Source organism: Branchiostoma lanceolatum, chromosome 1 (assembly GCF_035083965.1).
Source record: "Branchiostoma lanceolatum isolate klBraLanc5 chromosome 1, klBraLanc5.hap2, whole genome shotgun sequence".
In the NCBI taxonomy this organism is placed as follows: domain Eukaryota; kingdom Metazoa; phylum Chordata; class Leptocardii; order Amphioxiformes; family Branchiostomatidae; genus Branchiostoma; species Branchiostoma lanceolatum.
In genome coordinates, this window is record NC_089722.1 from 28,970,174 (window position 1) to 28,985,339 (window position 15,166).

At 37.5% G+C, this 15,166-nt stretch overlaps 3 protein-coding genes across 7 annotated transcripts in view; 2 read left to right on the forward strand and 1 right to left on the reverse strand.

Moving 5' to 3' along the window:
- LOC136447159 (calpain-10-like) overlaps nt 1–15,166 on the reverse strand; it is a 63,640-nt gene that overhangs the window by 3,764 nt on the left and 44,710 nt on the right. For all 3 annotated transcript variants that reach the window (XM_066445867.1, XM_066445875.1, XM_066445860.1), the window contains exons 6-10: nt 14,519–14,608; nt 3,317–3,394; nt 2,782–2,858; nt 827–945; nt 173–289 (exon numbers count right to left, since the gene is read on the reverse strand). In XM_066445867.1, coding sequence (XP_066301964.1) covers nt 173–289; nt 827–945; nt 2,782–2,858; nt 3,317–3,394; nt 14,519–14,608 — 481 coding nt within the window. The remainder of the gene's footprint in view (nt 1–172; nt 290–826; nt 946–2,781; nt 2,859–3,316; nt 3,395–14,518; nt 14,609–15,166) is intronic.
- On the forward strand, nt 1,340–8,124 carry LOC136447193 (potassium channel subfamily K member 10-like). Of its 2 annotated transcripts, XM_066445898.1 has the most exons (8): nt 1,340–1,463; nt 3,912–4,015; nt 4,378–4,680; nt 4,867–4,988; nt 5,398–5,486; nt 6,073–6,212; nt 6,513–6,640; nt 7,154–8,124. In XM_066445898.1, exons 3-8 carry the CDS (start codon nt 4,416–4,418, stop codon nt 7,487–7,489), a joined length of 1,080 nt encoding a protein of 359 aa, XP_066301995.1. In that variant the 5' UTR covers nt 1,340–1,463; nt 3,912–4,015; nt 4,378–4,415; the 3' UTR covers nt 7,490–8,124. The 2 variants fall into 2 exon arrangements, with proteins under 2 accessions (XP_066301995.1, XP_066302004.1); XM_066445907.1 differs by lacking the exon at nt 1,340–1,463 and having other exon boundaries at nt 3,898–4,015.
- LOC136447213 (potassium channel subfamily K member 2-like) lies at nt 8,503–13,365 on the forward strand. 2 transcript variants are annotated; one of them, XM_066445932.1, is made up of 7 exons: nt 8,503–8,607; nt 9,550–9,896; nt 10,184–10,305; nt 11,282–11,370; nt 11,925–12,064; nt 12,453–12,580; nt 12,923–13,365. In XM_066445932.1, the coding sequence occupies exons 2-7, from the start codon at nt 9,641–9,643 to the stop codon at nt 13,250–13,252; spliced, it is 1,065 nt and encodes a 354-aa protein (XP_066302029.1). In that variant the 5' UTR covers nt 8,503–8,607; nt 9,550–9,640; the 3' UTR covers nt 13,253–13,365. The 2 variants fall into 2 exon arrangements, with proteins under 2 accessions (XP_066302029.1, XP_066302037.1); XM_066445940.1 differs by lacking the exon at nt 8,503–8,607 and adding an exon at nt 8,674–8,857.

Below are 15,166 nucleotides of genomic sequence, written 5' to 3' on the forward strand. Positions count from 1 at the left end.
GCAAGGAAACTTGCTGAACTGAACGTTACATTATAAACACACTTTCCTTCCTGAGTGAAATTCTGCTATAAAATGTATTAGTCATGTAAAATACAGTACTGTTGACCCAACAATACACAACAGAAGGGGGGGGGGGACTTTTTTCTTTAAAAAATGGATCATCTTACTATACCTTGGACGGTGAGCAGGTATTGGGGGTTTGTGGGATAGGTCTCCAGGTTGTTACGGCAACCACCTGCAGACACGCCCATCTCCCAGCATCCCTCTACTTTCTCCTCATGCCATTTCACTGTTTGAGCACACAGAGGACACATGTTGATGTTCATATGTTCTCCAAGCAGAGGTTTGGCTCTGGATGGTTTCATGTCTTAGTCATTTTCGTCAGGCTTTCTCTTTTGTCAAAATAGAAAGACCGACAAAAACGACTAAACGATACGTCAAAAATCAAGAGACCAACCTCTGCGCTTGAAGAGTAGAAGTTCATAACAGGACAGGAATTTTTTCACAGCACTTCTCAGCAAATTGCAACTGATTCCCAGCAACCAGTAGCTGATTCCTTTTGACCATTTTTTCACAAAATCATATCAGCAACAGATATTACTTGAAAGATGTAACAATCTGTTATCATGGCTTTATACAAAATAATCTAATTCTTACTGTGGATGAGACATCACCAATTGGTTCAAGACTTCAACATTTTAAGGGGATTTACTGTCCAAAATGACAGTGATACTTTAAGCATCAAATATCCCAACTTCCAAAACAGAACAATTCTTCAAGCAGCCCCAGGTATCAGAAAAGTTCAAATGACTATCTGACCACTTACAGCAGTCATCCATGTTGTTGCCATGGCAACTGGTTGTGAGGTCAAAGAGCTGTAGGTCAGGAACAGGAGAGGCAATGGTGACCTCATGGAACTCCTGACAAAAGTCTGCAAATTTCATCCTGAAAAACTCTGATGGTCAGATAATGGAAGATCATAATATAATGTAATTAAAAAATGAGGTTATTACAGATCATGATGATAATTTCTATGACTGGTTGTTCTGTTCTGATTCAGGTTGTTTATGGCAATGTTTTAAAAATCGAGGAAGAAGCAAATTTACCAAAACTTTCAACTCGGGAGGCACAAGCCTTTTGTCAAAGTGAGGTTACAGAATCAAATAGGAGACAAGTTCATTATCATGGGAATGTCATGTTTTCAAAAACATGGCATTTGCAACTGTATTTACGACATTTTCTATGACATGCTCTCACAGCAGTTAGCACAGTGAAAACCTTCACCGACGAAAATCTTTTGTCTGTTGAAATTTCAAAGGACAAGACAGAAGGTTATCAGTACAACACGTGGGCCCTAGGGTAAAACTATTGTAACGCTGTTGTTATTAGTCTCAGAAAAGGGAGAAACATACATGTACATGTACATCATCATTGTGACAGAGAACCAAACTTTTGCTATACTGGTAAGTTACGCAGTTCACAACTTGCTCAGAAAATCATTGTCGCCTTAGTTTGTAGCTCCTGAGCTATTTTTTTTCATCTTAAAACTCCTTACATTGCTCTCTTTTACATTAAGCTTCAAAATATGCATGAACCCTTTCAAAAATGTGATGCACATAGTGCCCATGATATCTATGATATGTGTGGAAGTTTAAGTTCCCTGTTGAAAACCTAGTCTGTCGTTATATAACTCTGAATCTGTGCATACCAGCAGTGCAATGATTGGTAAAATTTAACTTTTACAAGAACAACACAACTTTACACAGAGATTCTCTAAATACCAAGTCACTAAGGCTTTCTGCATTCGTTTATGAAATAGTAGACTGCAAACAACATGTTTGAAAAGCATGGTTAAATGTTGGGTGGAGTTCAGTGAAATGGTTGAAAGAAATAATTGCATTCTAGGCATACACGTAGGCTGGTTAATAATAGGATTGGGGTTCAAATAACAGCTTTTGTAAAACCAAATCGTCCAGTCATCCGTAAGTCACGCAATGTGTTGGCCTTCCTCTGTCTGAGATATAACATTAAACCTGCAATTCAGCATGCATTAAAACTCAGCTTCTATACTTAAGGTGAAGCCCCTCCCTGCATGGAAACTTCTTTTAGAACTCATAATGTACTTATTTGCAAGTGAAATAAGACACACCTGGTTCTGCAAATAATCTATAATGCCTTTAATTTGGATTATGTCCTTGTTGTGTTTGTGGTTTTGTTAATTACATAGTAGCTGTAACAGGTAACAAGTATACTTTGTATACTTAATGCTAACATGCAGAAGTTGTTAAGTTTTAAACAAATTGCTTTACTTCAACTGTTTAAATTTGACACACATGACCAAATCACAACCTCTCTTATGTAACAGCACTAATCTTATAGAAACCTCCTCTGAGTCAACAATCACAGTATACAACTTCTTAAACATCAACCTTGTATTAATCTTGACAAAAAATCTTTCAGCACAGATTTTGTCTTTACTTGTCAGCTACATAAAATCTGATGAAATGTATCGAAACGTCACAGTAAATATGTCAAGTTATGAGCCAAATGCCAAACGTCACAATGATAGTCAGCATACCAGCCAAAGAAGTTTCCAGCACCCACAAGGATCTACCTGACCTTTATGACTGTGGGTGACACACAAGTAAATAAATTCCTTACATTTTGTCTAAAGCATTACTTCCTTAAGAGTTTGATGAAACAGTTGTCCACCTCATAGAACACCTGTTTCTGACTGACCTTGACATTCTTGATCCTGTTGACAACACACTACTGTCTCACCTGCAGTATGTGGGTGTTTGTCCTCCCCAGGGGTTGTGAAGACTCAGCCAGACATCACCCTCTGATTCTCCACTTCCCTGGAGTGACAACGTTTCAAGTAGAATGATGATTGCACAGACATTGTTTCCTCCATCAGAGAGGTTACCATTAAACCAATATAATCTTTTTCAAGTAATACAAAGTTATGAATGGACTTTTAGAATTTTTGGTATGTATGGGTAGATCCTAAGCCTAAAGAGGACCTGAGATAGGCTTTAAGACTGATTTAGATCCAGCTAATGTGATCCAGTAACTGCTTAAAGCATAGAACAATCCCAGTGTCACAGCTTTGTTTGAAATGATCTTTTGCCATGCAATATAACAGTTTCTTCAATCAGGGAAATGCCACATTGCTTATGAAATACTTGAAAAAGGAAATAAAACGTTTATGACACTGTTGTATCTTTGTAGAACTGACAAAACTGAGAAATATTTGAATCACAATCTCACCCCTCCTCCCTCCAACTTACAAGTTGCAGAGAAAAGCTGATGTTACCTTTTGCACTGAGGTAATGTTGTAGGCATGCGGCTGGCACAGTTCCTCTTTTGGGTGGCTGGGCTCCCTTACACGATGCTGCATAGACAAGACATTACAATTGATATTTATCTACCAATATCATGTAAAACGTTAGAGAGCCAGAAAGTTCTTAAAGACAACACAATATAAAAATATTCAAGAAGTACCAAGTCTTGTACTTTCAATTCTCTGAGTCCATAAAGCTTTTTCAAACAACAATCTACTATCTGCCATTGGCCAACCTAACCAACATATAATCCAGATCAATCCAATGTACACGACTGTACACTCAGTGGGTGTGCCACATTGTTTTGAAAGGGTGTTGTTTTAATGGGTGTGCAGACTTGACGTTTTGAACTAGCTACTGTAAATGCATTTAAGTTTGCTTGGTTTTGATTTCGCGCTAAGGCGTAAATGGAGTGTTCGCGGTGGTTTAAAGTTTGCGCTATAGCCACTTATATTATTATACTACAGTATTGAACAAAAATGTTTACGGTGGTTTTAAGCTCGCGGTGAAACGGTCGCTGCGAAAACCCCGAACATGAAACCACCTTGAACATTTCTACATTTACAGTATATATAGGTGCAGTCACGTCCTTGTCTGACAGGAATTTCATCATTGCAAACTTGGGAAGGGCTGTTGAATCAACAAGAACTGTTGAGTTACTGTTGTTACAGGTACAGTATTCATAATGATTACCTTTCCCAAGAAGGCTATGTTTTATAAATGTATACTGTAATATTAGTCTATGTAAGACTGCACGTTATACAATACAGGCCAAATCACAAGATATTCTACTTTCTGTAGCTTTACAATTTGCACCTAACTTGTCAGTTGATAAAATCTTGTCTGGGCCACAGACAAAGGTCAAACTCATGATCCAAACAACTATAATTACTGGTTGAATATAAAGGGAACACGACAACTGTTATACAGTGCCATTTCAAGCTCAAACACGAAAATATCTTAATAATATGAAGCACACTTTTTCTCTTTCCTTCTGTTGAGAAGTACACTATATATATAGCTATATTTTCAGATGGGTGTGTTTTGAGAGATCACACAACTTTGTAGACCATGGGCAGTGACGGACAAGTCGGCTGGAAACAGATCACTGTTGTGTTCTGTGTGCTGCTGGTGATACTGTTTGTTGGAGCCGGAATCTTCAAGGCACTCGAGGAAAACTTCTACAACCCAGAAGCACCGCCAGAAAGACTCCATGATGTGGAGGACATCGTGGCAGAGTTTGTGCAAAATTACAGCTACGCAACACAACATGAAGTGTACGAACTACTGAAAAGGATAGATATCTCAAGGCATGGATACAGTCTTAACGACAATGGTGAGAAACTTGGTTAAACTTTAATATTATAGCGTCTATTACAGCAGACTGGCTACAGTTGAACTTTTTCAACTGTTAAACTATGCACAGTTTTCTGATAGTATTTACCAATATCACTATTTGCTCTTAACTTCACGATGCCTTAAATTAAATGAAATGTTATATATCTACCTATTTCATTTTCAGAGCTACTTGAGAATAAATCCCACTCCTACCACCTTGACTACATGGAGTCGTGGTACTTCTGCATGACGATCGTCACCACCATTGGCTATGGACATATGGGGCCTTTAACAGATGCTGGCATGGTATGATATAACAATTGCTAAATTAAATATACCTTCAACCAATGCATGGGCTTGATATCGTGATCCACAAATCCTCAAAAGGCCATACTTACTTGATTTTATGGATGTCATCTTAGTATGGAAATTAATAAGAAATATGACCAAATTTGGAAATCAAAGACTATCATTGATAAGTCTTGCCTTTAATTTGGTGACCCAACCTTTGCCCAACCCATCCCATCCCATCCCAACCCAACCCAACCCAACCCGACCTTTCCCAACATTGATGGCATACCAGCCAATTGAAATGCAACCTCATACATCTTTGCCTATAGTACCAAGGAGGCATTATTTCTTTTTTTGATATCCTCAATTTCTTTATCACAGTCCTCTATTCTACAACAATTATGATGATTGCGATATTTTACAGATTTTTTGCTGCATCTATGCTCTGATTGGAATTCCAGCATGGATCGTCCTCCTAACTCTTGTTGGAGCACAGCTGAATGATTCAAGCAGGTAATGTTATATGTTGAAAATAAAATCAACACGGTAGAATTGAAAGCAACACTATTCTAATTTTCAGTTGTGTCCAGGAATTGATAAATATCGTTTAAAACTTTACTAAGTACTACCAGCATTAAGCGAGAAGAAGTCAAACCTGTATAGTAAGACATCACATTCTATTACGTTATATCATCACCACTGTATGTATTCCTTTGCTTATCACCATGACCTGTACTTAGCTTGTTCAAGCATAAATGTACAATAAAGGTCTTTCATTCAATTCATTAACTAATGGTTGCTGGATTCAAAGTGCACATTGTGGTACTGTACTAAGAAATACAAGGGAGGTCCGCACATTGATAAGGTAGTTCTTGCTCCTTATATATCAGCCTAGCATGTGGCATGTTATGGCTAGTTTTGAAGTCTTGTGAGTCAGCAAAAAAGTTGGTGTCTAACCATTTAGAAAAAGTAAATCTAATATATGAATAAAACACCTGTCAGGAGGATTGAAATCCTAACTGCTATCTAACTTCCTTGATCTATCTATGTGTATAAAACTGTGTTGAAGAGGTTACATGACTGTCCTTTCCCCGTACAGGTGGATAGAGAAACGTGTGAGGGAGCTCCTAGCCAGAGTAACACAGATTCCAAGGAAGTTCCGAGCACCAGGACTAGCCATATCACTGACCATCATGATGGCTTCATTTTTCTTCCTTCCTGCACTCGTCTTCCATAAAGGTAATAAACTTTGTGTCTCTAAATACTTGGGACATATTTGACTCAGAGTCTATTCCTTTATTGAAGACACTGAGAATGAACTACCAGCGATATAAGCAGAACTTTATACTACTGTATCATTAAAAACTTTAAGTAAACGTTACCACAAACTGCACTTGTCCATATTGGACCTTACCTTGAAGGAAGACATTTTTGTCTGAATCTTCCAATTCCTTGGTCACTGCATCAATGCATTTACCATATATCAACTGCCAGCTTTCTTGCTTTAACAAATGGAATGTTTCTGTACTTTTTTTCTAGTTGAGACCTGGACCTACCTAGAAGCTATCTACTTCTGTGTCATCACCCTCACCACAGTGGGGTTTGGGGACTTTGTTCCAGCTAAACCAACAGAAGACATGAATACAGCTGCTAACATTGTCTATAAGGTACGACATAGTTTAGTTCACATTGTCTGGAAGTTCTGGATAGAAAAGGTTTACTGTCACTTCAGTGTTGAACATATGCAACTACTTAGCCTGTGTTACAGAATCTCTTGAGTGGACCCCCTGCCCTAAGAGCTACATGTTATAGGAGACTGATTTGAAAATGACAAGACTAACATCAAGATTCTTTATAGCTATGAAAATCAGTCCAATAGAAGCTCAGAATTCTCTGTCACTATGGAAACCAGTCGTAACAGCCTCCAACACCATGGTAATAAAAAGTTCAGTCTGATAATAATTGGTCCATGTTAGTGACATGCTTGAATCAACAGGATAAGGATGTTTCCAATCCCAATTCTCTATAATATATAAAATAGAGGGAAGCATGAATATTAGCTGTATTTGAAAAAAAATTGACTAAAATTAGGATTTTCAAACGAATGCACTTTATTTTGATCAAATTTTAGATTTCCCATTATGATAATGCTAATATTTGGCGTTCACCCCCTCCTCCAGATTTCAGTGTTCCTGTGGATCACCGTTGGTCTGGCCTTCCTCGCTGGATCCCTCGAGAGGATCGGGACGGCCCTGAAGATCCTGGGGGAGAAGGTGACGGACATGGATCTAGATCCCCTCGAGAGCACAGATGAATCTGAGGGTGGATTCATCGGTGAAACGGAAGAGACAGATCATGCGGAAAGTGATCCCTTAAACCGGGCAGGACACAAAAATGGCTCTGACAATGTTAGGAACGGTAGGAAGTCACGGGAAGAAAAAGAACTCAAACTCAAGGAACTTTCTGACTGGGGGAAAAATGGAAGTAACAACGAATTGAAAGAAACGATACTATGATGCCATTCATGGTAAAACATTTCAGTGTATATCAGCTTGTGAAATAGACTTAACTTCATGGTCAATGAAATATTTGTAGGAATTGGGGCATCAAATTTCAGTAAAAGCCATATAAAACAGTTGCAGACATTTCAAAACCATGGTAGGTGTTGTTGCCAATTTCAATTACTCCGTAGAATTACAGCGGTGCAATGAGCAGCATATTTAGTAATTGGTTGATGTTGTAAATAAATCCTTTGCTTTTTTGTGCAAACCATAAGTGCTAAACAAACCACTGCAATCACAAGCTCAACATTACACCCCATGAAAATAATTACCATACATGTAGATCTGACAGTTTAATGCAGTTTGTAGTTTATTGCACATATTATACTGTTTCAAAAGGCAATTATGCAGCATATCTGAATAATATCATACAGTATGATTACTTAGGAAGGGACATATTTTATCTGAGGTTGATAGTGTGTAATATTTCCTAGATTTGTACAGCTCAGAATCTTACCAATGGTGAAGCTTTGATGCTTAATATGACATAACATTGTTTGTATGTACAAAAAATTGTACATGACATGCTTTAAGCCCCACCAAGGCGAATCTAGTCTGGATGTGGCCTTGAATAAAGTCTTAAACAGGGACTATGCGGCTATAGCGTCTTTTCTGAAGATACGGCGTGAGTGTGTACGGTTGGCTTAAGGTTGCCCACTACTACTGCCTATTGTTTGCTTGTTTATTTATCTAACCAGAGAAAATCATGTTGCCAACTGGCATATCTATAGTTAACAAGAAGTTTATGATATAATCAAATATAATTTCAAAGTTTTCAAAGCTTATAGGATTATCACATAATCCAAAGCAATACATAGTACAGTAACAGACATCCATGTAATAAGATATTAAGCCAAAAATAGTTGCTCAAAAAAATTTCAAAATTCTATCCAGTTGCTTGAGTAACTATTTTTGGCTTAACAATAACAATAACATAGTACAGTTGCTGTTGACTACGAGGTCTGACCAGATTGTTAATGAGACGAGTACGTCACAAAAACTGGTCAGACAGGATATTAATAATTGCAAGTTTAGGCAGGGCTTGTTGCATCACCTTCAGTCAACAACCACAGGTAAAGTATTCTATCAGTTTCTAATCTAAAACGACTACAATACAGGCTGAATTCATAGTTTTTTCTGCTTTAGCAAGCCTTAGGGAAACTCTTCAGTTTGTACCTAACTTGAAAAATCTTATCTGAGAGGACAGACAAAACTACATACTTGTTGGGTGATTGAACCCTGCGGCTGGAAAATTGGGTTAATTTGGTGGAAACAACTGTTACAGTATCATTACAAACACGAACGTGGGAACACAACTTTTATGTACGTTGTACACTTTCCATTTCCTTCTGCTGGGAAGTATACTGTCTTTTACTTTTAGTGAGTTCAGTTATTCTTAAGCTTCAGGAGTCAACTACTGTATACTGTACGTGTAAACAGATTTCTGGCTTAAAGGTTCCTAGAATTCCCCAGAAATCTGGCTCTGAATTCTACAGATTTTTGGGAACTGGCTATACCCCTGGAGACAGCTAATTAACAACTACATAATTATTAAGATTAAGATTGTTACAATATACTTGCAGAAATTGATTCATTTTGTCAATGTACTTCCAGACAATTAACTTGAATTTTCCCCCAAAAAATTAGACTGGGTGTTCTGAATCCTACTGTCAACTGTTATGTTTTCACTTGACTATCTGTAATTGTATGTTACTCATTTAGCAAACAATAGTGCTAGTAAATCATTAATCCAATGCAATGGATGACGTGTATCAAACAAAAAGACTTCATCTCTGTCTTGTTTTACCTGTAAATAAATATATTTGATGAGCTGGTCAGACAACTATAGGGAAAGGTTACCAACCAAAGATTTCTGCTTAGTGCAATGACCTGCATGTTTGGTGTGATGTAAAAATGTCTAGAAAACATAAAAGCTAGTACAGCTGAGCTTTTAAACTGTGAAGTAGAGAGTCAAATGCCAACCAACAAAGTTGAAGAAGAATGCTTTCTTTTAGGTCAAAGAAGAACACAGTCACGTACAGTATAAGGCTGATCACAAAGCAACATTCACTCGGCGAGAGGACACAGGAGAAAAGCTTGTAAACTATGGGCGACGGCCAGGTCGGCTGGAAACAGATCACCGTTGTGTTCTGTGTGCTGCTGGCAATACTGTTTGTTGGAGCTGGAATCTTCAAGGCACTTGAGGAAAACTTATACAACCCAGAAGCGGTGCCAGAAAGGGTCCATAAAGTGGAAGACGTTGTGGTAGAGTTCGTGAAAAATCACAGCTACGTGACGAACCACGACGTGTACGAACTACTGAAACGGATAGATATCGCAAGGCACGGGTACATCGATAATAGTGAGAGAGTTACCTTACTTCTAGCATCCATTGCAGCCTCAAAGGACATACTGTTAATGCATCTAAGTTTGCAGTTAGTTTTAAGCTTGCAATTTTTGCAGTGTCCTCTATGGAAAATGGCCTAAATAAGAAGCCTTTTAATTCGGAAACAATCAAAAGTCTTAGACTATTCCTGGTGCAAGTAGTATACAATTATTGATTGCTGATTCTACCAAATTGACAATATAACTATTTGTTTGGAACATGATCATTACTTAAGTCCCATATGTCCCCTATTTGATTTTCAGCTATACATGAGAATACATCTGAAAACTACCACCTTGACTACATGGAGTCCTGGTACTTCTGCATGACGATCGTCACCACCATCGGCTATGGACATATGGGGCCTGTAACAGATGCTGGAAAGGTATTACATGTACACGACTACTGAGCACTAACCATTGGGGCTTAGACCATGGTCTCAAATTCTCTATATGCCTAACCTGCACATTTTCAAGAGTATTTGTAAACTTAAGCTCGTGGTAAAATTTCAAGGGTTTCTATTTATCATTTCCGTTCATCACACTAGTCTTCTCAAATTGTTTCATAACATAACATAACATAACATAACATAACATAACATAGTGTTCGGATAGGAGGCATATTGCCTAGTTCATGTTCAAATATCATGATCAGAATCTGTATTGTCTTATCAGCAAGGCCAGCCCATTGTGATAGACACCAGCTAGTAGTTCACCACACAGGTTGTATGTCATTCCTACATAGTTAAAACCAATGAATGAAAAAATAAAGATAATTTCCTTCAAGTGATTTCATTTTCAGGACTTCTTAATACACTTCAACCAACAGATATGTATACGTGAGCCATATGCAAGTTTAATCTTCAAGCTGTATAACTGTATATGACATTGGATGACGAACGCTCTGTTTTTAACCATAGACAAACAAAAACTAGTCAACTTTAAATATTCTTCTTTTTTTTCTCATATTATCACTGTGTCCTATTCACAGACAGTCCCGATGAAAGGAAAAGATTGATGATTACCTGTAAGAAGAAAATAACACTACCTGGAACAAAACTTAGTAGAGAAATATTCAATGTACAGTCTTCTATCATGTCCTGACTATGTATCTGTCTACAGTAGGCCAATTCATAATATAATTCTATGCAAAAGAGAAGCCATGCCATAATGTGAAATACATCATTCCATTATCTTATGTATTGAGTAATGATGTTAGATTAGTTATTTAGTAAACTTAGTCTAGTATAAATAGCCCGCAGTTGTTGTTATTCCATGTTATTTGCCGTACATTGTACCTGATGCAATTGTTGTGCAATAAACTTGACTTAACTTAGTCTTGATGATGGTGATATTTTACAGCTTTTCTGTTGCATCTATGCCCTACTTGGTATTCCAGTATGGATCATCCTCCTGACTCTTGTAGGAGCACAGTTGAGTGATTCAAGCAGGTAGAAAGTTTTTGGTTGTCTAAGAATTTAACGATTTCGTTTTGAATCTTAGTTTGATTTTTTTTCCTTGAACAAACTTAATAACAGCACTGTGTTGATAAGATAGTACATTATATATAGTATTACTAATTTTTCTGCTAAGCATGCTACCCCAGTATTGAAACATACATAACCTCCTTGAAACATACAATGTCATCTATATAGCTGCCGAGTATATCTTGTCCTCTCTTGCAAATTTATAAGCACACAGTACCTGAGACAGAGCAAGGAGGTTAAACCTTCTTGGAAAGAGTAATACAACTGAGGTGAAGGTACACAACTCCTCATGTCGAGCAGACTAGCCCCCTAACTGTAATGCTTGCTTAACTGTATACGTACGTGTGGCACGAGGGATATGGAAACGGAAATGGACATTGCCCTATATACATGTACCAATTTACGGCATGTGAATTTAAGTCGAAATTACATACTGTACAATCATATAGTTGTATTACATACATGTGGAGCTTAAGTGGAACTTGATATATATTAACCTTTTCTCTTTCCTTTTACAGGTGGATAGAGAAACGTGTGAGGGAGCTCCTGGCCAGAGTAACACAGATTCCAAGGAAATTCCGAGCACCAGGACTAGCCATATCACTGACCATCATGATTACGTCATTTTTCTTCCTTCCTGCTCTCGTCTTCCATAAAGGTACATCATGCTTGTTTCTTTCATACGTGAGATATATTTGCCTGACATTCATGGTTTACAGAGAAGACACTGACAATTAATGACAAAATTAGTGAAACAAGAAGTAACCTTAAATGTGAGACTCATAATTCCGCCAGATACTTTAAAACTGTCAATATCATTAAACAAAAGGTTATCTAGGCCTAAGTCTTGGTAATGTCTTGCTAATGTCAATATTGCTAAAATTAATGAAAAACCAACTGGACCCTAAAAAAAAAGGCTTAACTCTTTTTTTCTTCCTCTAATTCCATGGTCATTGTTAAAGTTGATTTCATCATATACGAACTGATACAGAACTGCTCTTGCTTTAACAAATGGAATGTTTCTAATCTGTACCTTTTTTTTCTAGTTGAGACCTGGACCTACCTGGAGGCCATCTACTTCTGTGTCATCACCCTCACCACAGTGGGGTTTGGGGACTTTGTTGCAGCTCTACCGACTGACGACATGCATATAGCCGCTAATGTTGTTTACAAGGTACAGCGTAGTTCACATCAAGTTTTAGATGAAAATGCTGTCTGCCACACTTGTGTTAGACACACCATAGCTATGCACTGGTGCATGAAGCTGAGCATGTAATTTTATAACAAAATTTATCTAGAATTTTGCAAGGAAAAAAATTGACATCATACACTGATTATTAAGTTTAGAATTCCAAAAGGCATTCTGATATTTTGGAAATACAATCTTAATGTAATCTTAAATTTCGTTTAGACTTTTTAGAGGACACTCAGCATCAAAACGTTCCTGATTATGAACCAAAACCTTTTGTGTTTTACTTTAAGCAGAGGTTGGACTAAAGTTCTCCCCCTCCCCCAGATTTCCGTGTTCCTGTGGATCATCGTGGGTCTGGCCTTCCTAGCTGGATCCCTCGAGAGGATCGGCACGGCCCTGAAGATCCTGGGAGAGAAGGTGACGGACATGGATCTAGATCCGACCGAGATCACAGATGGACCTGAGAACGAGGTCATTGGTGAAACAAACGAGGCACATGACGCCGACAGCAACCACGTAAACGGGGCAGAACACAAAAATGGCTCTAACAACGTCACGAATGTCAGGAAGTCAGGGAAGGAAAAAGAGATCGAACCGCAGGAACTGGCAGACTGGGGCAAAAATGGACATTACATACAAGACACTAAACTGTGATATCCTATATCACAAACATCAGATTTTAATATTTATTTTGGGATAAGGCCACATCATTTTAATTTCGTGGTTAACGGAATTTTTAGAAATATGCTAGATTGGAAAATCAACAGGAAAGCAGAATCTCAGAGGAAAGTTTGTACTTTGGTGCAAACAGTTTCAGGGATCAGTGAACAGGGTCAGGTGCAAGTTTTCACCCCAGCCTTCTGTTTTCATGATTTTTTGTTGTTGCTAAAATTTAAAAAAAAATCTGTTAACCAAGAAATTAAATTGGTGTGGTCTTAAGTATTTGAAAATATTCTGCCACTTTTTCCTTGCCTTTATTATCGTTTTATTCAATAAAACTTTTGGTACCAGGAATAAGGAGCAATGACAGCTTGTGCAATAACATGTCAACTTTCACTTGAACTGCAGGGTAAGAGAAATTATGATATCCAATATTTATAGGGATTGGGGCCTAAAACTTCTGTTGAAGCCATGATATCATTTCATAAGCATATCAATTTTTTGCAATTTTCAATTACTCTAGGGTGTGGCTGGGAGCAACTAGCTTATCAAGCAATTATTTGATGCTGTAAAAAATCATTTTATTACTGACATCTTAAGACTGTGCATGGAATCATGACCAGTCCTGAATCGAATATTGATATTCCACCTACATGTAAGGAGAAACTTATCATACAATGTACAGGTAGGTGCCTAATTTATAAAGGTGTTCTGCAGTTTGCATTTATCGCACATTGTATATTTGCCAAAAATAGCAACAGTTACTGGATAAAATTCTAAAACAGTCAGATGTTTCAGACAGCATCCGTCAGTGATGACTAAACATTGTTTCAAAAGGCAATACAATATTTACCTAATACCATATCAAGGAAGTGACAAACCACACTTTGTAGTTGATAAAAAGGGGTATATTTCCTACGTTTTTACAGCTGGGTATCACAGCAATGTTAAAGTTTTGTTGCTTAATGATAGAGTTAAGAATAAGAATAATATTTTCCTGGTTTGCAAAGCTTAGTGTCAATGTATAACAAACAAGTAAGGTAGACTATACATTTTTCACTTTGATTACATCAGATATTGTCATTTGCAGGGCTAATGGAAAGAAATGGAATTGTAAATCATTCCTTCAAAGGGAAAGATAATAAACTTTCAAGTTGATAAAGTTTCTCTGTGGAAGGGACCAACAAATGTCTGCTGCTCCTTTCTGGACAAAACGCTAAGTATATGTGAGAAAACTTCTAATTGTATATATGAACTTACCTGTTGTACTGAAATGACGTTGTGTGCATGAGGTTGGCATGTTCCCTCAGTGTGTTGGCCGACCCCACTAACATGCAGTACTTCAGGATGCTATGGAAACAAAGAAAGTAAATAAATACAATTTTCCAACTAGCATATCTGAAGGTAGCATGTGTAGCGCAAACTCTACTGTCCAAGGTTGTAATGGCCCCTCCCCTTCCAGCTTCCGGATGTTGGGAAGGCCATTTATAAGCGCGATTCAAACATGAAGAAAACAACTAACAAGTCAAATAGATTCAAATAGACAATAATTGACTTTGTTACTCCATAAATACATTGAATTTGCCCCTCCAAACATAACATTAACTGTCCAAGATGTCATGAGCTGACCAATTATACCATAATGGTGATCTGGACACTGTACATTTTGCATGTTATTTCAGCAGTTTTTTTATAGATGTTAAAACATCTATCATGTCAAGTTTTTAGACTACAAAAGCTCAAACTTTGCAAGGTACAATCATGTAGCAGTACATTTGAATGATTCTATTTCATGATTATAGGTTCCCACATTCTTCTCCTTCACATATTCTAAAAGGGTCACTCCTTAACATTTTAAATTAAATGTATTTGGCAATCATTGAAGTTGCTTGAACAGCTTGCCCTCAA

What these genes read in the sequence shown, in the direction of transcription:
- LOC136447213 (XM_066445932.1), top strand. Translation starts at nt 9,641, where the DNA reads ATGGGCGACGGCCAGGTCGGCTGGAAACAGATCACCGTTGTGTTCTGT. An exon ending in TGCTCTCGTCTTCCATAAAG is followed by an intron (nt 12,065 to 12,452) that starts GTACATCATGCT and finishes TTTTTTTTCTAG; the next exon opens with TTGAGACCTGGACCTACCTG. An exon ending in CCGCTAATGTTGTTTACAAG is followed by an intron (nt 12,581 to 12,922) that starts GTACAGCGTAGT and finishes CCCCTCCCCCAG; the next exon opens with ATTTCCGTGTTCCTGTGGAT.
- LOC136447193 (XM_066445898.1), top strand. Translation starts at nt 4,416, where the DNA reads ATGGGCAGTGACGGACAAGTCGGCTGGAAACAGATCACTGTTGTGTTC. An exon ending in ATACAGTCTTAACGACAATG is followed by an intron (nt 4,681 to 4,866) that starts GTGAGAAACTTG and finishes TTTCATTTTCAG; the next exon opens with AGCTACTTGAGAATAAATCC. An exon ending in CAGCTGAATGATTCAAGCAG is followed by an intron (nt 5,487 to 6,072) that starts GTAATGTTATAT and finishes TTCCCCGTACAG; the next exon opens with GTGGATAGAGAAACGTGTGA.